General features: G+C 50.5%; 2 protein-coding genes across 2 annotated transcripts in view; both read left to right on the top strand.

Annotated features, from left to right (window-relative positions):
- Positions 1-14,928, top strand: part of LOC142599170 (dual specificity testis-specific protein kinase 1-like) — a 376,984-nt gene that overhangs the window by 283,685 nt on the left and 78,371 nt on the right. The gene's annotated exons all lie outside the window — the stretch shown is intronic.
- The window catches only part of LOC142599147 (AP-4 complex accessory subunit RUSC2-like), a 76,694-nt gene that overhangs the window by 57,995 nt on the left and 3,771 nt on the right, over positions 1-14,928 (top strand). Inside the window, 5 exon segments of the mRNA XM_075738847.1 lie at positions 1,125-1,268; positions 2,407-2,483; positions 7,805-7,979; positions 8,931-9,036; positions 13,979-14,025. Of these exon segments, the coding sequence (XP_075594962.1) occupies positions 1,125-1,268; positions 2,407-2,483; positions 7,805-7,979; positions 8,931-9,036; positions 13,979-14,025 (549 nt within the window).

Here is a 14,928-nt window from a genome sequence, read left to right as displayed (position 1 = left end):
TGAGCAGGAGGGATGATGCATCTGCTCACAGTGGGGCTGAGCGGTACAAGACAAAGGTGAAAATTGCCTCACTGATGGATACACTCTGTGTGGAGCCTCGCTGCTTTTCCACAAGGTGAGAGCAGTCAGGTCCAGTTCTGGGCTGGATTGAAGGGGACAGTGAATGGCCCAAGAGTTAGCTCAGACCTCAGCAAGTGCTACTGGACTGTGTCCAGCTTGTAGTTCATGTCTCATACAGGAGTTGTGGCCCTTGGAGATCTCATGTCTGTGCCCCATGGTATGTGCCCCAACCCTAGCAGCATGCTAGGTGCTGGGCCATAGCTCTCATGTGGCAGCTGGCAACACTGTAGGGCTTGATGGGGCTGTCTTCTCCATGCTCTGTCCTTAAGGTCTTCTCTGTCCTCCAAAACCTATGTAGGAAGGGCTGAGAGTGGCAGGCTGCTTTTGGCTAAACCTTTGAGAGTCCTCCAGGAGGAGCAGAGGTGTCTGTATGTGGGAGGGAGAGCATTCTTGAGGCCAGCCCCAAGTCATGGAGTGAATTCCCCAAAGCTCTACACCTCACTGCCAACCCACAGTTTCTTCATCCCTCCTTCATGGGAAGATGCCTAGCCTAGAGGTGGGGAATCAACCAGATGGAAATTGAGCACATGAAAGAGCTCCTGCAAAAGTCACCCCTTGAAAACAGAGACCATCCCAGGGGACAGGCAGAAGGCATGTAGTTTGCTGCCTGTGGATGCCTGTGTGTGACAAGTAGGGATTCTCTCTGTGCTCTGCTTTTGACCCCACTTGCTGGGGCTAGCCACACAGCAGCCCTGAGAGTCTGGTGCAGTGAGGTTTTCCTTAGCACCAGCTCATGAGAGTGAATGTCCCATAGCATCTTCCAATGCCCATGGGCCCCCAGTCAAGCTGGAGCTAGATGCTGGGTGGGCTGTGGGGTTGAACTCTACAGGGTCATGTTGCAAACCATTGCTGGAAGAGTAACAAGCCTGTGGCCTCGCTGTCTTGGACAGGCTGGTGTGAAGACTCCTGCTGGTGCAGGTTGCTTCTGGGAAAAGCAAACAATGTGGGAGAGGCTTCGGTATAAGGGCTTGGGACTGATCCTTCTCCTTGTCTTGGCCCTGCAGGGCAGTCTATGAGGCAACTCCAGCTTACCTACACTGACTTCTTCCCTGACTACTTCTCACTAGCGGAGAAACCCCCCGCTGAGTTCTGCCTCTCCCCAGATGGCAACACAGAGTCCATCTCCATCGACCTGCTGCAGAAGAAGGGTAAGTCCATGCATCTCATGACAGTGGAGGAGGGTGTGGCATAGTGCAGCATAAGGCCAATAGTGCTTCTCTCTATCTCATCTCATCTCATCTCATCTCTGTAGACATGATTGTTTCTTTCTCTGCCCTTCTCTACTGTAGCATCATAACTACATGTCCCCCTGAACTGGTGGCTGTTTCCACGGCAGGTTCTTGTGTTCTCTGCACCATGCCACGTGCCATGGAGTATATTTGATCTGCTTTTCCCAGGAAGTATGATTAGAAAGGATCTTAAGTCCACAAGAAAGGGCAGAGAGAGCAGGCAGGCACAGGAGTATGACCCTAAGGCAGGGCATGCTGCCACCTCTGTCTCAGTATACATTTAAATCTGTGTGATGTTGCAGATGTGCTAGCCTGAGATTTTTGTAATTTAGGTAAAAGGTCTGTTGTGTCCTACATGGTAAAGTGTTTATGTAAAAGGGCGGAAGAAAGGATTCCAAAGCAGGACAAGATATGGCTGTGATGAGACCCACAGTAGAGGCAAACTTGGGGACTGGGTTGTTGACAGCTGCCTTGGTAATCATGTCAGAAGCAAGGGATATGCAGAAAGGTTCCCATGCCTTTGCCAGATATGTGCTGGTGATTACCAGATGGCAGCCTTCCCCTCTATTCCACTTCTGTTCTTGCATCATACTGATGCAGATGTCAGATTATCCACCACTGGCTTGTTACTGAAAGTCATTACATAGCTTGTCAAATGCATGGCTTCTGCCCTGCCACCCTGTAAGATAAAACCAGCAAAGACTCATTGTCTCAGACCCCATCTCTGCTCCCTCAAGGGATGGTGCATGGAGGCGATGGTCTGTGTCCCTTGGGAACATTGACAGGGTGTCTTATGCTTCAGCCACTCCTAAAGGTTGTCATACTGTTGGGCTGATATGTGAGTGTTGGAGCCGGCAGAGAGAGAGATTTGGTGAGGAGTTAGGAGGGGTTCTGCATGTTTTTGGCAGAGCCGACATGAGCTGATCATGTCACCAGAGAGGGCAAGTGTGCTGACATGGGCTTGAAATGCCTCTGCCTGATTTATTCATGAAGTGTTTGGTCAGGGTCTATCCTAGAAGCCCCTCAGGCAGGTCTCTGACTCTCTCTTTCCCTCTAGGTCTGGTCAAGGCAATCAACACTGCTGTTGACCTGATTGTGGCTCACTTTGGAACCAGCAGGGATCCAGGGGTGAAGGTAAGTCTTGCTTTCAGTATGGCTTCTCAACATCATGAATGACATGGAGAAGATGGAGAAAAAGTGCCTCTCCATTCTCTTCCAATTAAAAAACTACAGGATATTCAATGAAGCTAGTAGTACCAAGAATAAAACAAACAAAGGCAATGGTACATCATGCAGCAGATGATAGTAAAGCTGTGATAATTATTGCTGTATGATGCTGGGGGTGCTAAAAGGGTACGTGGATTTAAGGGAAGATTGTAAAAATACAGGGAAGGGAAATTAATTGAGTCTACTAAACACATAGGAATCATGTCCAGCTTAGGTAGTCTCTGAGTTGAAAGTAGTTGTAGGCTGGGAGAGTATTAAGGGGAAGTATTATATGTTTGCTCTGGTTTGACTCTTTCTTATGTATTTACTCATGGCTCTTTATAAGAGCCATAATAATAATCTTTATCAGGCCAACTGGACTTCTGGTCTGATGCAGTACACCAGCTCTTTTTTCTCATATAGTGCAGAACTGTGTTTCCCTCCTCCACCCATCCAGCAATTCTGTTCTGGCACTGATGCCAGGGCACAGTGCAGTGTCCCCAGTCCCTTGATGTCTCACAAGACTCTGTAATGATAAAAAAGTGCATCAGTCATTGCCCATCTGGGGTAGTTGGGCTTCCCCTATAGCCCTTACCATGAACCCACTAGCTTCAGAGTTCCTCTAGGTTGCCCATGGGGCTGGCTGTCTTTGGCCTGTACTCTCCTCATCTCCCATTTCTGGAATAACACAGGCAGAGCAAGCTCACTTCTGTTTGTATCAGACAGTGTTTGCAGTCCTGTCACACTCAGCATCTTTGTGGTGCCTCCTCTCAAAGCTGAAAGCTCTGCTTCATTCGCAGGGACTCTGGGGCAGCAATGTGACAGTTTGGACATGACAGCTGCCCTGGAGTGCCATCCCCAAGGAGAAACCTGACTGTGACAGATTCCAAGTCTATTCAATCTTATCTCAGAGCCCAAGGTAATTTGCCCCTAATTACAATTGTTGCTGATACAGATATTGCTGCGCAGCATAACTGGAGCTGTTTGGATTTCCACAGCTTTTGAAAGCTTCTCTGTGAATTTCCTATTCTTGCAGTGTTGGTTTGGGGAATAATTGCAACATTCCTCCATTAATTTACTTGCCAGACAACACTGTGGTTTTGATCTGGGGTTTCATTATGCATCAGCATGCCAAGGCCTGAGCATTCACCTGTCAAAAGGCAGCACCCATCCCTGATGCTCCCATGCTCAATGGATCTGGTGGGATTATTCCTGACCCAGAAGCTGTTCAGGACCTTTGTGGACCCATGCCAACTGGCCAGTGTAATTCCAGCTCAGCTGTTAAAATCTGTGCCCTGAACACAACTGCCTGGGACCACCGACATGATGTGCAAGGCCTGGGACTTACCCCTTTGGATAGACCCCTTGGCATCTCAAGGACTGTATGCAACAGAATACGTCCCTGCTCTGCTGATGCTGGGCTCTTACATGCTTCCTCACCTCAACCTGGGCTCTGTCCATCCATTTTTCCCATGCTCTATTTATAGTAATCCCTAGGAATTATAGCTCAGCATGTCACTGAGTTAAGTGTTCCATAACCCCTCGGTACTGGAAGTTCCTATGTCACTTGTGTCCTGGTTTTGGCTGGGATAGAGTTAATTTTCTTCCTAGTAGCTGGTGTAGTGCTGTGTTTTAGATTTAGGATGAGAATAATGTTGATAATACACTGATATTTTGGTTGTTGCTAGGCAATATTTACACTAAGACAAGGACTTTTCAGCTTCTCATACTGCCCTGACAGCAAGGAGGCTGGCAGTGCCCAAGAAGCTGGGAGGGGACACCGCCAGGACAGCTGACCTAAACTGGCCAAAGGGATATTCCATACCATATGACATCATGCTCAGTATATAACTTGGGGGAAGCTGGCCAGGGGTTTGGACCGTGGCTTGGGAACTAGCTGGACAGCAGTGGTCTGCGGGTGGTGAGCAATTGTGCTGCACAGCACTTGTTTTGTATATTCTTTTATTGTTGTTATTGTTATTCTCTTCCTTTTCTGTCCTATTAAACTGTCTTTATCTCAACTCACAAGTTTTACCTTTTTTCTTCCGATTCTCTCCCCCATCCCACTGGGGGGAGGGGAGTGAGCGAATGGCTGTGTGGTTGTTTTAGCTGCCTGCTGGGTTAAACCACAACAGCTTGCTGCTTCCTACTTCAAAAATATCAACAAGAAAATCTACAGCAGCAGAAAAAGCCCCTACTCTCCTCTTCCTCCAGCAGGACCGCCTTGTTATACCCATAGGGAGAACTGGGCATCCCTTCCAAGTAGGATATCATAGAATCATAGAATCATAGAATGGTTTGGGTTGGAAGGGATCTCAAAGATCATCTAGTTCCAACCCCCCCTGCTGCGGGCAGGGACACCCTCCACTAGACCACGTTGCCCAAAGCCTCATCCAGCCTGGCCTTAAACACTTCCAGGGATGGGGCCTCCACAACCTCTCTGGGCAACCTGTTCCAGTGCCTCACCACCCTCACAGTAAAGAATTTCTTTCTAACATCTAATCTAAATGAACCCTCCTTCAGCTTGAACCCATTACCCCTTGTCCTGTCACTACACTCCCTTGTAAACAGTCCCTCCCCATCCTTCCTGTAGGCCCCCTTCAGGTACTGGAAAGCTGCAATTAGATCTCCCCAGAGCCTTCTCTTCTCCAGGCTAGACAACCCCAACTCTCTCAGCCTGTCCTCATAGGAGAGGTGCTCCAGCCCTCTGATCAGCTTCGTGGCCCTCCTCTGGACTCGCTCCAACAGCTCCATGTCTCTCCTGTACTGGGGCCCCCAGAGCTGGACGCAGTACTCCAGGTGGGGTCTCACAAGAGCAGAGGGGCAGGATCACCTCCCTCGACCTGCTGGTCACACCTCTTTTGATGCAGCCCAGGACACGGGTGGCTTTCTGGGCTACAAGCACACACTGCCAGCTCGTGTTGAGCTTCTCGTCAATCAATACCCCCAAGTCCTTCTCCTCAGGGCTGCTTTCAATCCATTCCTCGCCCAGCCTGTAGTTGTGCTTGGGATTGCGCCTCAACCCACGTGCAGGACCTTGCACTTGGCCTTGGAACTTCATGCGGTTCGCACGGGCCCACCTCTCAAGCCTGTCAAGGTCCCTCTGAATGGCATGCCTTCCCTCCAGCGTGTCGACCACACCACACAGCTTGGTGTCGTCAGCAAACTTGCTGAGGATGCACTCGATCCCATTGTCCATGTCACTCACAAAGATGTTAAACAGGGCCAGTCCCAGTACCGAACCCCTGAGGAACGCCACTCGTCACTGTTCTCCACTTGGACATTGAGCCGTTGATCACAACTCTTTGAGTGCGACCATCCAGCCAATTCCTTATCCACCAAGTGGTCCATCCATCGAACCCATGTCTCTCCAATTTAGACACGAGGATGTCGTGCGGGACAGTGTCAAATGCCTTGCACAAGTCCAGGTAGATGATGTCAGTTGCTCTTCCCTTGTCCACCAATGCTGTAACCCCATCATAGAAGGCCACCAAGTTTTTCAGGCACGATTTGCCCTTAGTGAAGCCGTGTTGGCTGTCACCAGTCACCTCCTTGTTTTCCATGTGCCTGAGCATAGTCTCCAGGAGGGTCTGCTCCATGATCTTGCCAGGCACAGAGGTGAGACTGACCAGCCTGTAGTTCCCTGGGTCTTCCTTTTCTCCCTTCTTAAAAATGGGGGTTATGTTCCCCCTCTTCCAGTCGGTGGGAACTTCGCTGGACTGCCAGGACTTCTCAAATATGATGGAGAGTGGCCTGGCCACTTCATCCGCCAGTTCCCTCAGGACCCATGGATGCATCTCATCAGGTCCCATGGACATGTGCATCTTCAGGTTCCTTAGATATTCTCGAACCTGATCTTCTCCTACAGTGGGCGGTTCTGCATTCTCCCAGTCCCTGCCTTCTGCGACCTGGGCAGTGTGGCTAGAGACCTTGCCAGTGAAGACTGAGGCAAAGAAGTCATTGAGTACCTCAGCCTTCTCCATATCCCGGGTAACCAGGTCACCCGTTTCATTCCGGAGGGGACCCACGTTTTCCCTCGTCCTCCTCTTATCACTGACATACCTATAGAAGCTTTTCTTGTTGTCCTTGACATCCCTGGCCAGACTAATTTCTATTAGGGCTCTGGCTTTCCTAACCTGATCCCTGGCTGCTCGGACAGTTTCTCTGTATTCCTCCCAGGCTACCTGCCCTTGCTTCCACCCTCTGTAGGCTTCCTTTTTTTGTTTGACTTTGCCCAGGAGCTCCTTGTTCATCCATGCACGTCTCTTGGTGGTGTTGCTTGATTTCCTCTTTGTTGGGCTGCATCGCTCCCGAGCTTGGAGGAGGTGACCCTTGAATACTAGCCAGCTGTCTTGGGCCCCTCTTCCTTCCAGGGCTTTGTCCCATGGTATTCTACCAAGCAGATCCCTGAAGAGGCCACAGTCTGCTCTCCTGAAGTCCAGGGTAGTGAGCTTGCTGTGCGCCCTCCTCGCTGCCCTGAGGATCCTGAATTCCACCATTTCGTGGTCACTGCAGCCAAGGCTACCCTTGAGCTTCACATCCCCTACCAGGCCCTCCTTATTGGTGAGAATAATATCCTCTTCTCAAGCTGGAATATTTTCTTCCCAAGCTGTTGCCTTATCCCAGCCTGGGGCAGACCTTGCAGGGAGCAACCCGTAATTGGTGTATGAGGCAGCAGGGGGGAAGGGGAGGAGCCTGCCTGTTCAAGGAGCTGCTGAGCATCTGACGTGGTTTAGCCCCAGCCAGCAGCTGAGCACCACGCAGCCGCTTGCTCACCCCTCTCCCGACGAGATGGGGAGGAGAACAGAAAAACAAAGGCAAAGCCTCGTGGGTTGGGATAAGGACAGTTTACTGGGACAGCAATGGAGAGGGAAACACCCAACAACAGTACTGATAACAGATATTCACAATGGGTGATAACAGAAAACAATTTACCAATCCACGACCACTGACTGGACCGGATGCTCAGCCGGTCCAGAGCCATGCCGAACCCGCCCCTGCCTGACTAGCCCCCTTTTATGGTGAGCATGACATCACATGGTATGGAATAGCCTCTGGCCAGCTTGGCTCACCTGTCCTGGCTCCTCGTGAAATTAACTCTATCCTTGCCAGAACCAGGACAGCATCATCATAGCCTGGATATTGCCTGCTGGGTGTCTGTAATAGGCAAGTGGGACTGGACTGTTCACATGTGTCTGTACCTTGTAGGGCAGTTACCAACCCTCTCCCTGTTGCCTGTTCTTCCTTAGGCCAAACTTGGGAATAGCTCTGTGAGCCCCAACGTGGGGCATCTTATCCTGAAATACCTGTGCCCTGCTGTCTGGGACATCCTGAGTGACGGGCTCAAGGCTTATGTCCTCGACATGATCATTGGCCAGAGGAGGAACATCCCCTGGAGCATGGTAGAGGCATCCACCCAGCTAGGTATGGAGGTTTTACAGGGATGCCCATCGCTCTGTGGTACTCCTGTGTTGTGGCTGGGAGGTGCTGGGGAAGGTTGACTATAAGGATAGGGATGCAGAATTATACCTCGCTCCCTGCACAGAGCAAGGTACACCTTGACCTTCTCTTGCAAGGTGGGAGAGCCACTGCTCTATTCTGTGCAAATATTTATTGTCATTTGCCCTGAAATTTCTAAATTCTCCTATAACAGCCCCTAGCAATGAAATAAAAAAGAAAGAAAAGAAAAAACATAAAAGAATGCCCTTTTCCCTCCTCTAAGTTTCCAGAGTGTTTCTAGACTTTCACCTTTAGCCCTGCACAGCCACTGTATAAGGCAGAGCTGTGCTCTAGCCTGGTCTGTAAGAAAATTTGCACACACAGCTCACTTGGCTCAAGCATGCCCACATCATCTGCACCCTCTGCTAGCATCAGTCTGCACCCTGGACTGTGGCCATGGCTGCCATCTAGAACTCCTTTGTGAGGTTACAGATGGCAAGGCCACACTGATTTCTTCATCATGAAGAGCTTACATCCAGCACTGGGAAGCCTCCTAGCACGTCTGTGGCAAATCTCCAGCTCTGGAGTTATCTCTGTGATTGCCGACACCCCAAATTATAACCACCCACCATAATATTCTGTTTACCTGCTGATTCTGAGCTGAGGGCCATAATTGTCCCTGAAGTGTGAGAGACAGGTCCCTGGAGTACTTTCATCTATTGAAACTCTCCCAAAGTTTTGGAGTGGCAATCTGGGACAGACCACAACTTCACCGCTTGTGAAGTCTAACTGTTGGGATGGAACGAGCTCATCTTTATGATTGGTGGAAGGGCAATGCACATATGGGCATGGGCACCCAGCCAACTTCTGTCTGCCGTGATGCTGTTTTGGTTTTGCTGACCACAACTAATTTCAACATTTTGTTTGTCTCCATAGGCCCCTCTACCAAGTTGCTGCACAGCCTCTATAGCAAGATCAGCCAGTACACAGAGCTCACCAACCACACCATGAGGTTCAATGCATTCATCTTTGGCCTCCTCAAGTAAGCAGGCTCCCTGGGCTGACTGCATGTCACTGTCCAGGGCTGGCAGCAGGTACTGGTCCTTGACTGCAAACAGGCACAGTTGCCAATGAAAAGACTTAAGAAACCTGGGAAGCCACTCCCCAGCTGTAGGTGAGGTAAGGAAGAAGCTGTGAGCCTCAGGGAATTCCAGAAGGATCAAAACCTACCCCTACCAGGACAGAACAGAGAAGGGCTGGCTGTAGCCCACTGAAGAACATTGTCAGCTTGTTTTAGCCCCGAAACATTAGATGAGGAGAGTCTGTCTGCCAGGGTTCATATAGGGATAGACATAACATATGCATAAATTACTCCTGAAAATCTCTGCTTAAATTGCTGCTTCCTGGAGCTGCAGTGAATCCCAGTGCATTAGGCTTTGAAGGAAAAATTGCCCTGATTCAGGACTCAAGGCTGACCCTTCTAGATTGGATAAGGAGTATGCACACTACTGCGGTGTGTTGACCCTGGCTGGGGGCCAGGTGCCCACCAGACCCATTCTATCACTCCCCCTCCTTAACTAGACAGGGGAGAAAAAGTATAACAAAAAGCTTATGGGTCGAGATAAGGACAGGGAGAGATCACTCACCAGTTATCGTCACCAGCAAAACAGACTGAACTTAGAGAGAAAATTAATCTAATTTATTACTAGGCAAAACAGAGTAGAGGAATGAGAAATAATATCAACTCTTAAAACACCTCCCCCCACCCCTCCCATCTTCCTGGGCTCAACTTCACTCCCGGCTTCAACCTCCTCCCCTCTCAGTGGCACAGGGGAACGGGGAATGGGGGTTACGGTCAGTTGATTACACGTTGTTTCTGCCGCTTCTTCATCCTCAGGGGGAGGACTCCTCACACTCTCCCCCTGCTCCAGCGTGGGGTCCCTCTCACGGGAGACAGTCCTTCACGACCTTCTCCAACGTGAGTCTCTCCCACGGGGTGCAGACCATCACGAACTGCTCCAGCGTGGGTCTCTCCCATGGGATGCAGCCCTTCAGGAGCAGACTGCTCCAGCGTGGGTCCCCCATGGGGTCACAAGTCCTGCCAGCAAACCTGCTGTGGCATGGGGTCCTCTCTCCACGGGTCCACGGGTCCACAGGTCCTGCCAGGAGCTTGCTTCAGCGTGGGCTTCCCACGGGGTCACAGCCTCCTTCAGGTGCCTTCACCTTGCTCCGGTGTGGGGTCCTCCACGGGCTGCAGGTGGAATTTCTACACCCCCTCATCCTTCCTCCATGGGCTGCAGGGGGACAGCCTGCTTCACCATGGTCTTCACCACGGGCTGCAGGGGGATCTCTGCTCCGGCGCTTGGAGCACCTCCTGCCCCTCCTTCTGCACTGACCTGGGTGTCTGCAGATGTTCTTACATCTTCTCACTCCTCTCTCTGGCTGCAAAAGCTCTATTCTAACTGGTTTTTTTCCCGTTCTTAAATATGTTATCACAGAGGCGCTGATTGGCTTGGCCTTGGCCAGCGGCAGGTCCGTCTTGGAGCCAGCTGGCATTGGCTCTATCAGACTGTCGTGATTTTACCCCAGCCGGCAGCTGAGCACCACGCAGCCGCTCGTTCACTCCCCCCCCATCGGGATGGGGAACAGAATCGGAAGAGTTAAAGTGAGAAAACTCATGGGTTGAGATAAAGACAGTTTAATAGGTAAAGCAAAAGCCGCGCGCACAAGCAAAGCAAAGCAAGGAATTCATTCACCACTTCCCATGGGCAGACAGGAGTTCAGCCATCTCCAGGAAAGCAGGGCTCTGTCATGCGTAATGGTTACTTGGGAAGACAAACGCCATCGCTCTGAACGCCGCCGCCCCCCCCCTCCTCTTCCCCCAAGCTCCTTATAAACTGAGCATGACGTCATATAGTATGGAATATCCCTTTGGGCAGATTGGGTCACCTGTCCTGTCTGTGTCTCCTCCCAACTTCTTGTGCACCCCCAGCCATCCTGCTGGCAGGGCAGTGCAAGAAGCAGAAAAGGCCTTGGCCCCGTGTAAACACTGCTCAACAATAAGTCCATAGAACAAAAACATCTCTATATTATCAGTGCTGTCTCCAGCACAAATCCAAAACATAGCCCCACACTAGCTACTATGAAGAAAGATCAATCCTCTCAGCTGAAACCAGGACATTATCCACCCCTTATTCCATACTATTTATGTCATGCTCAGGTCCCACACAATTCAATACATCCTCATTAAGCACCACCACCCTTCTCATCCCTTGATATATAATATGCTGATATCATTCTCTTAGTCTGTGGACCACCCTTTTAAAATGTCCATAAATGGCCACAAATGTCCACACAATGTCCATTGCGTTCACTTGGTCCACAACCTTGGGCTCCATCCACCATGGTGGTCACTCAGGACAGGAGAGGTGGTTGACATGCGGAGTTACTGGGCACCAAAACCAGCTCAGGTCAGGTCCACTGCTGCACGTGCGCTGCTTCCTGTAAGGCTTGTTCTCCATTGGTTCAGGTGATTTCTGCTACAGTAATTCCTGTAACATGCAACTCAAATCATGGGTTACAACAATTTAAAGGTATTTCCATTACAATCTCCAGCCCTGGTCCCTTCGAGTCAGACCATCAAGTTTACCATTGCAATGAACACCTTCCCTTGCCCCTGCTCCGGCTTGAACTTATCCTCAGACTGCAGTCCCCTAGGGGTGTACCTGCTCCAAGTGGAGCCTTATCCATGAGCCACAGTTTCTCCAGGGGTACACCTGCTGTGGCATAGACTTATCCACAGCCACAGTCACTTCGAGGTGCACCTGTTCCAGCATGGCCTTCTCCATGGGCCACAATGCCTTCATAGATACACTTGCTCCAGCGTGGCCTTGCCCACAGTCACAGTCGCTTCAGTCCTCTCAGAAATAAACCTGCCCTATCATGGGCTCGTCCATGGCCACACACTTTGAAATGTTCCAGCATGACCCCATGCACAGCCACTGATGCTTCAAGGCGTACCTGCTGTAGCATGGACTTATCCTTGCCACAGATGCTCCGAGGTTACCTTCTCCAGCGTGGACTTATCCTTGGCTCACAATCCTTCCAGAGGTATACCTGCTGCGGCACAGACACGACCACAGCCACAGCCACTTCGAGATATACCTGCTGCAGCACAGACACAACCACAGCCACAGACACGTCAAGATATACCTGCTGCGGCACAGACACAACCACGGCCACAGACGCTTTGGGGTGTCCTGCTCCGACGTGGACTCATCCACAGGTCACAGTCCCTTTGACTCGAGTGCACACAGGAGTTCCAGCCTGTCCAGGACGGCAGCACAGAAACAGCAGCGATGCCCTGGCCATTTGCCAGCCCAGGCGCATTGCCATTGCTGTTATCAAAATGTTCCCAGGCACAGCACAGTAAAATGATAAGAGCTACAGCAGTACAGCGAGCAGCAAAAGCACAAAGCAGCCACTAACGAGCACTAGACTCTAATAGATAGTAAGGCAAGCAAGCCCCATGGCAAGCACAGGAGCCTGCCAATTAATAGCTAAACAGCTAATACTAAATAGCTAATAACAGCTATAAATTCAATCTAATTTAGCACATTCCAATCAAATCTGTCATTATCTCGAACCCTTCGAGCCCCACTGTTGGGTGCCAAAAAGGACTGTCGTGGTTTTACCCCAGCCGGCAGCTGAGCACTCATTCAGTGCAGCCGCTCATTCACTCCCCCGCATCGGGATGGGGAAGAGAATCGGAAGAGTTAAAGTGAGAAAACTCGTGGGTTGAGATAAAGACAGTTTAATAGGTAAAGCAAAAGCCGCGCGCACAAGCAAAGCAAAGCAAGGAATTCATTCACCACTTCCCATGGGCAGGCAGGTGTTCAGCCATCTCCAGGAAAGCAGGGCTCTGTCATGCGTAATGGTTACTTGGGAAGACGAACGCCATCGCTCTGAACGCCGCCGCCCCCCCCTCCTCTTCCCCCAAGCTCCTTATAAACTGAGCATGACGTCATATAGTATGGAATATCCCTTTGGTCATGATTGGGTCACCTGTCCTGTCTGTGTCTCCTCCCAACTTCTTGTGCACCCCCAGCCATCCCGCTGGCAGGGCAGTGCAAGAAGCAGAAAAGGCCTTGGCCCCGTGTAAACACTGCTCAACAATAGGTCCATAGAACAAAAACATCTCTATATTATCAATGCTGTCTCCAGCACAAATCCAAAACATATCCCCACACTAGCTACTATGAAGAAAAATCAATCCTCTCAGCTGAAACCAGGACACAGACACAGGGGAAGCTTCTAGCAGCTTCTCACAGAAGCCACCCCTGTAGCCACCCCCGCTGCCAAAACCTTGCCATGCAAATCCAACTCTGTGTTAAACAGAAAGCGACCACGGTAAAGAAAGAGTGCCATAAGGATGGTATTTCCCTGCTCCTCTCTAGTGGTCAGCAAGAGCTCTGACAGTGGCAACAGAGTCCCCAAGATCTCCAAATGTTGGGGATCCCTACAAGCAGGAACAAGCTCTGCCCTGCTTTCCCCACTCAGGATGGCCCAGCTCTCCCTTGTTGGCATAGGATGCCAGCATATTTTGGGCCAAGCCTGCAGCAATGGTCTTATGTTGGTAGATGATTTACCTTTTTCACATGAGCCCTTCTCAGAAAAGCGAAGCTCTGCCAAGGACATAGGAGATAAATGGTGAGGAAACTTGCTGGAAACACAGTTGTTAGAGGTTACAGTTGCACAATGCCTCATGTAAAGCAGGCTGGCTCTGTGACAGGCTGGGTGGCTGTGGTCATTGCATGCTGATAGAAGTGAGCCACTTTCCTTTCACTAGGTCTTGAGGTTCACAGGGCTATGCTGTGTAAATTCTCTTTTCCAGCCACACTTCTTGTAGAACAGCTAGGATGAAGGGAGGGGTGAATTAATTTTCATTTTTTCTTTCTTTCCCTGCTTGTTTTCCCTTACTGCAGTATCCGGTCCTTGGAGTTCTGGTTCAACCACCTCTACAACCATGAAGGTAAGAGCCTGAGGGCTGTGGGATGCAGTGGGGGGCCAAATTCTGCACAATGTAGAGCATAGATCTAAGCTCTGGGGCATGTGTGTCTCTTGGTCTCTCAGCCTAGGCTGCTCCCCTCTGCTCTGAGCTGAAGGACTAGACTATACATAGTCCCAGTGTACATGTTGCTGGAGGGCTGCTCTGCTAAAGGGAGTGAGGTGGAAGTCAAAGCTCCATGCAGCTCCCTCCACCTGAGCTTTGGAGAGCCTGACCGGCCATGTCCTTCCCAGCTGCAGCTACACCTCCAATGCAGATCCCTCAGTCTACCTGCAGGAGACCAGATCTAAACCTCCCCAAATTTCTGCATTCCCTTGCCCAGTTCCTGAGAGCTTCATATGGCTGGAGATGTGAACACTTAGCTGAAACCCTTCAGATATGGGAAATGGAAAGGAACACCTCCTGACAAATGAAAAGCAGATTTTACTGGATGTATCTGTTTTTTCAACCAGCAATGTTTCTGGAGTGTACAGATAACCCAGCAGCAGCGACCAAGCTGCCAGATGCTTAGAAGCAGTATGACTAAGTGCTAAGTGCGCAGTGAGACAGATACCCTTGACCTGCTCTATCCCCTGAGAGTGCTGCTGGCTCAGCCCATGGCCCCATGCACTGCAAGTCCAGCCTAGTATCTTCTGGCAGGTTTGGGGACTGACAGCAGACATTTCTTGGATCTGTGTGTGCAGTCAGCACCTCTCTCTAGAGCAGACAGGAAAATAGACTTGCCTTTGTACTGAGTAGTGTGACAAGAGAAAGCACCCTGTTTTTCTGGACCAGAAGACAACCATCTGTTTCAAGCCATCATTAAGAGCTGGAAGTGTGAGCAATAGCTAGGGCTTTCAGGACGCAGAAGGCTAGGCAAAGGGGTTG

The sequence above is a fragment of the Balearica regulorum genome, chromosome W (genome assembly GCF_011004875.1).
Source record: "Balearica regulorum gibbericeps isolate bBalReg1 chromosome W, bBalReg1.pri, whole genome shotgun sequence".
NCBI classification, from domain to species: Eukaryota; Metazoa; Chordata; class Aves; order Gruiformes; family Gruidae; genus Balearica; species Balearica regulorum.
Note: the sequence above shows the minus strand (reverse complement) of the source record. Positions and strands in the feature narration are given on the sequence as shown.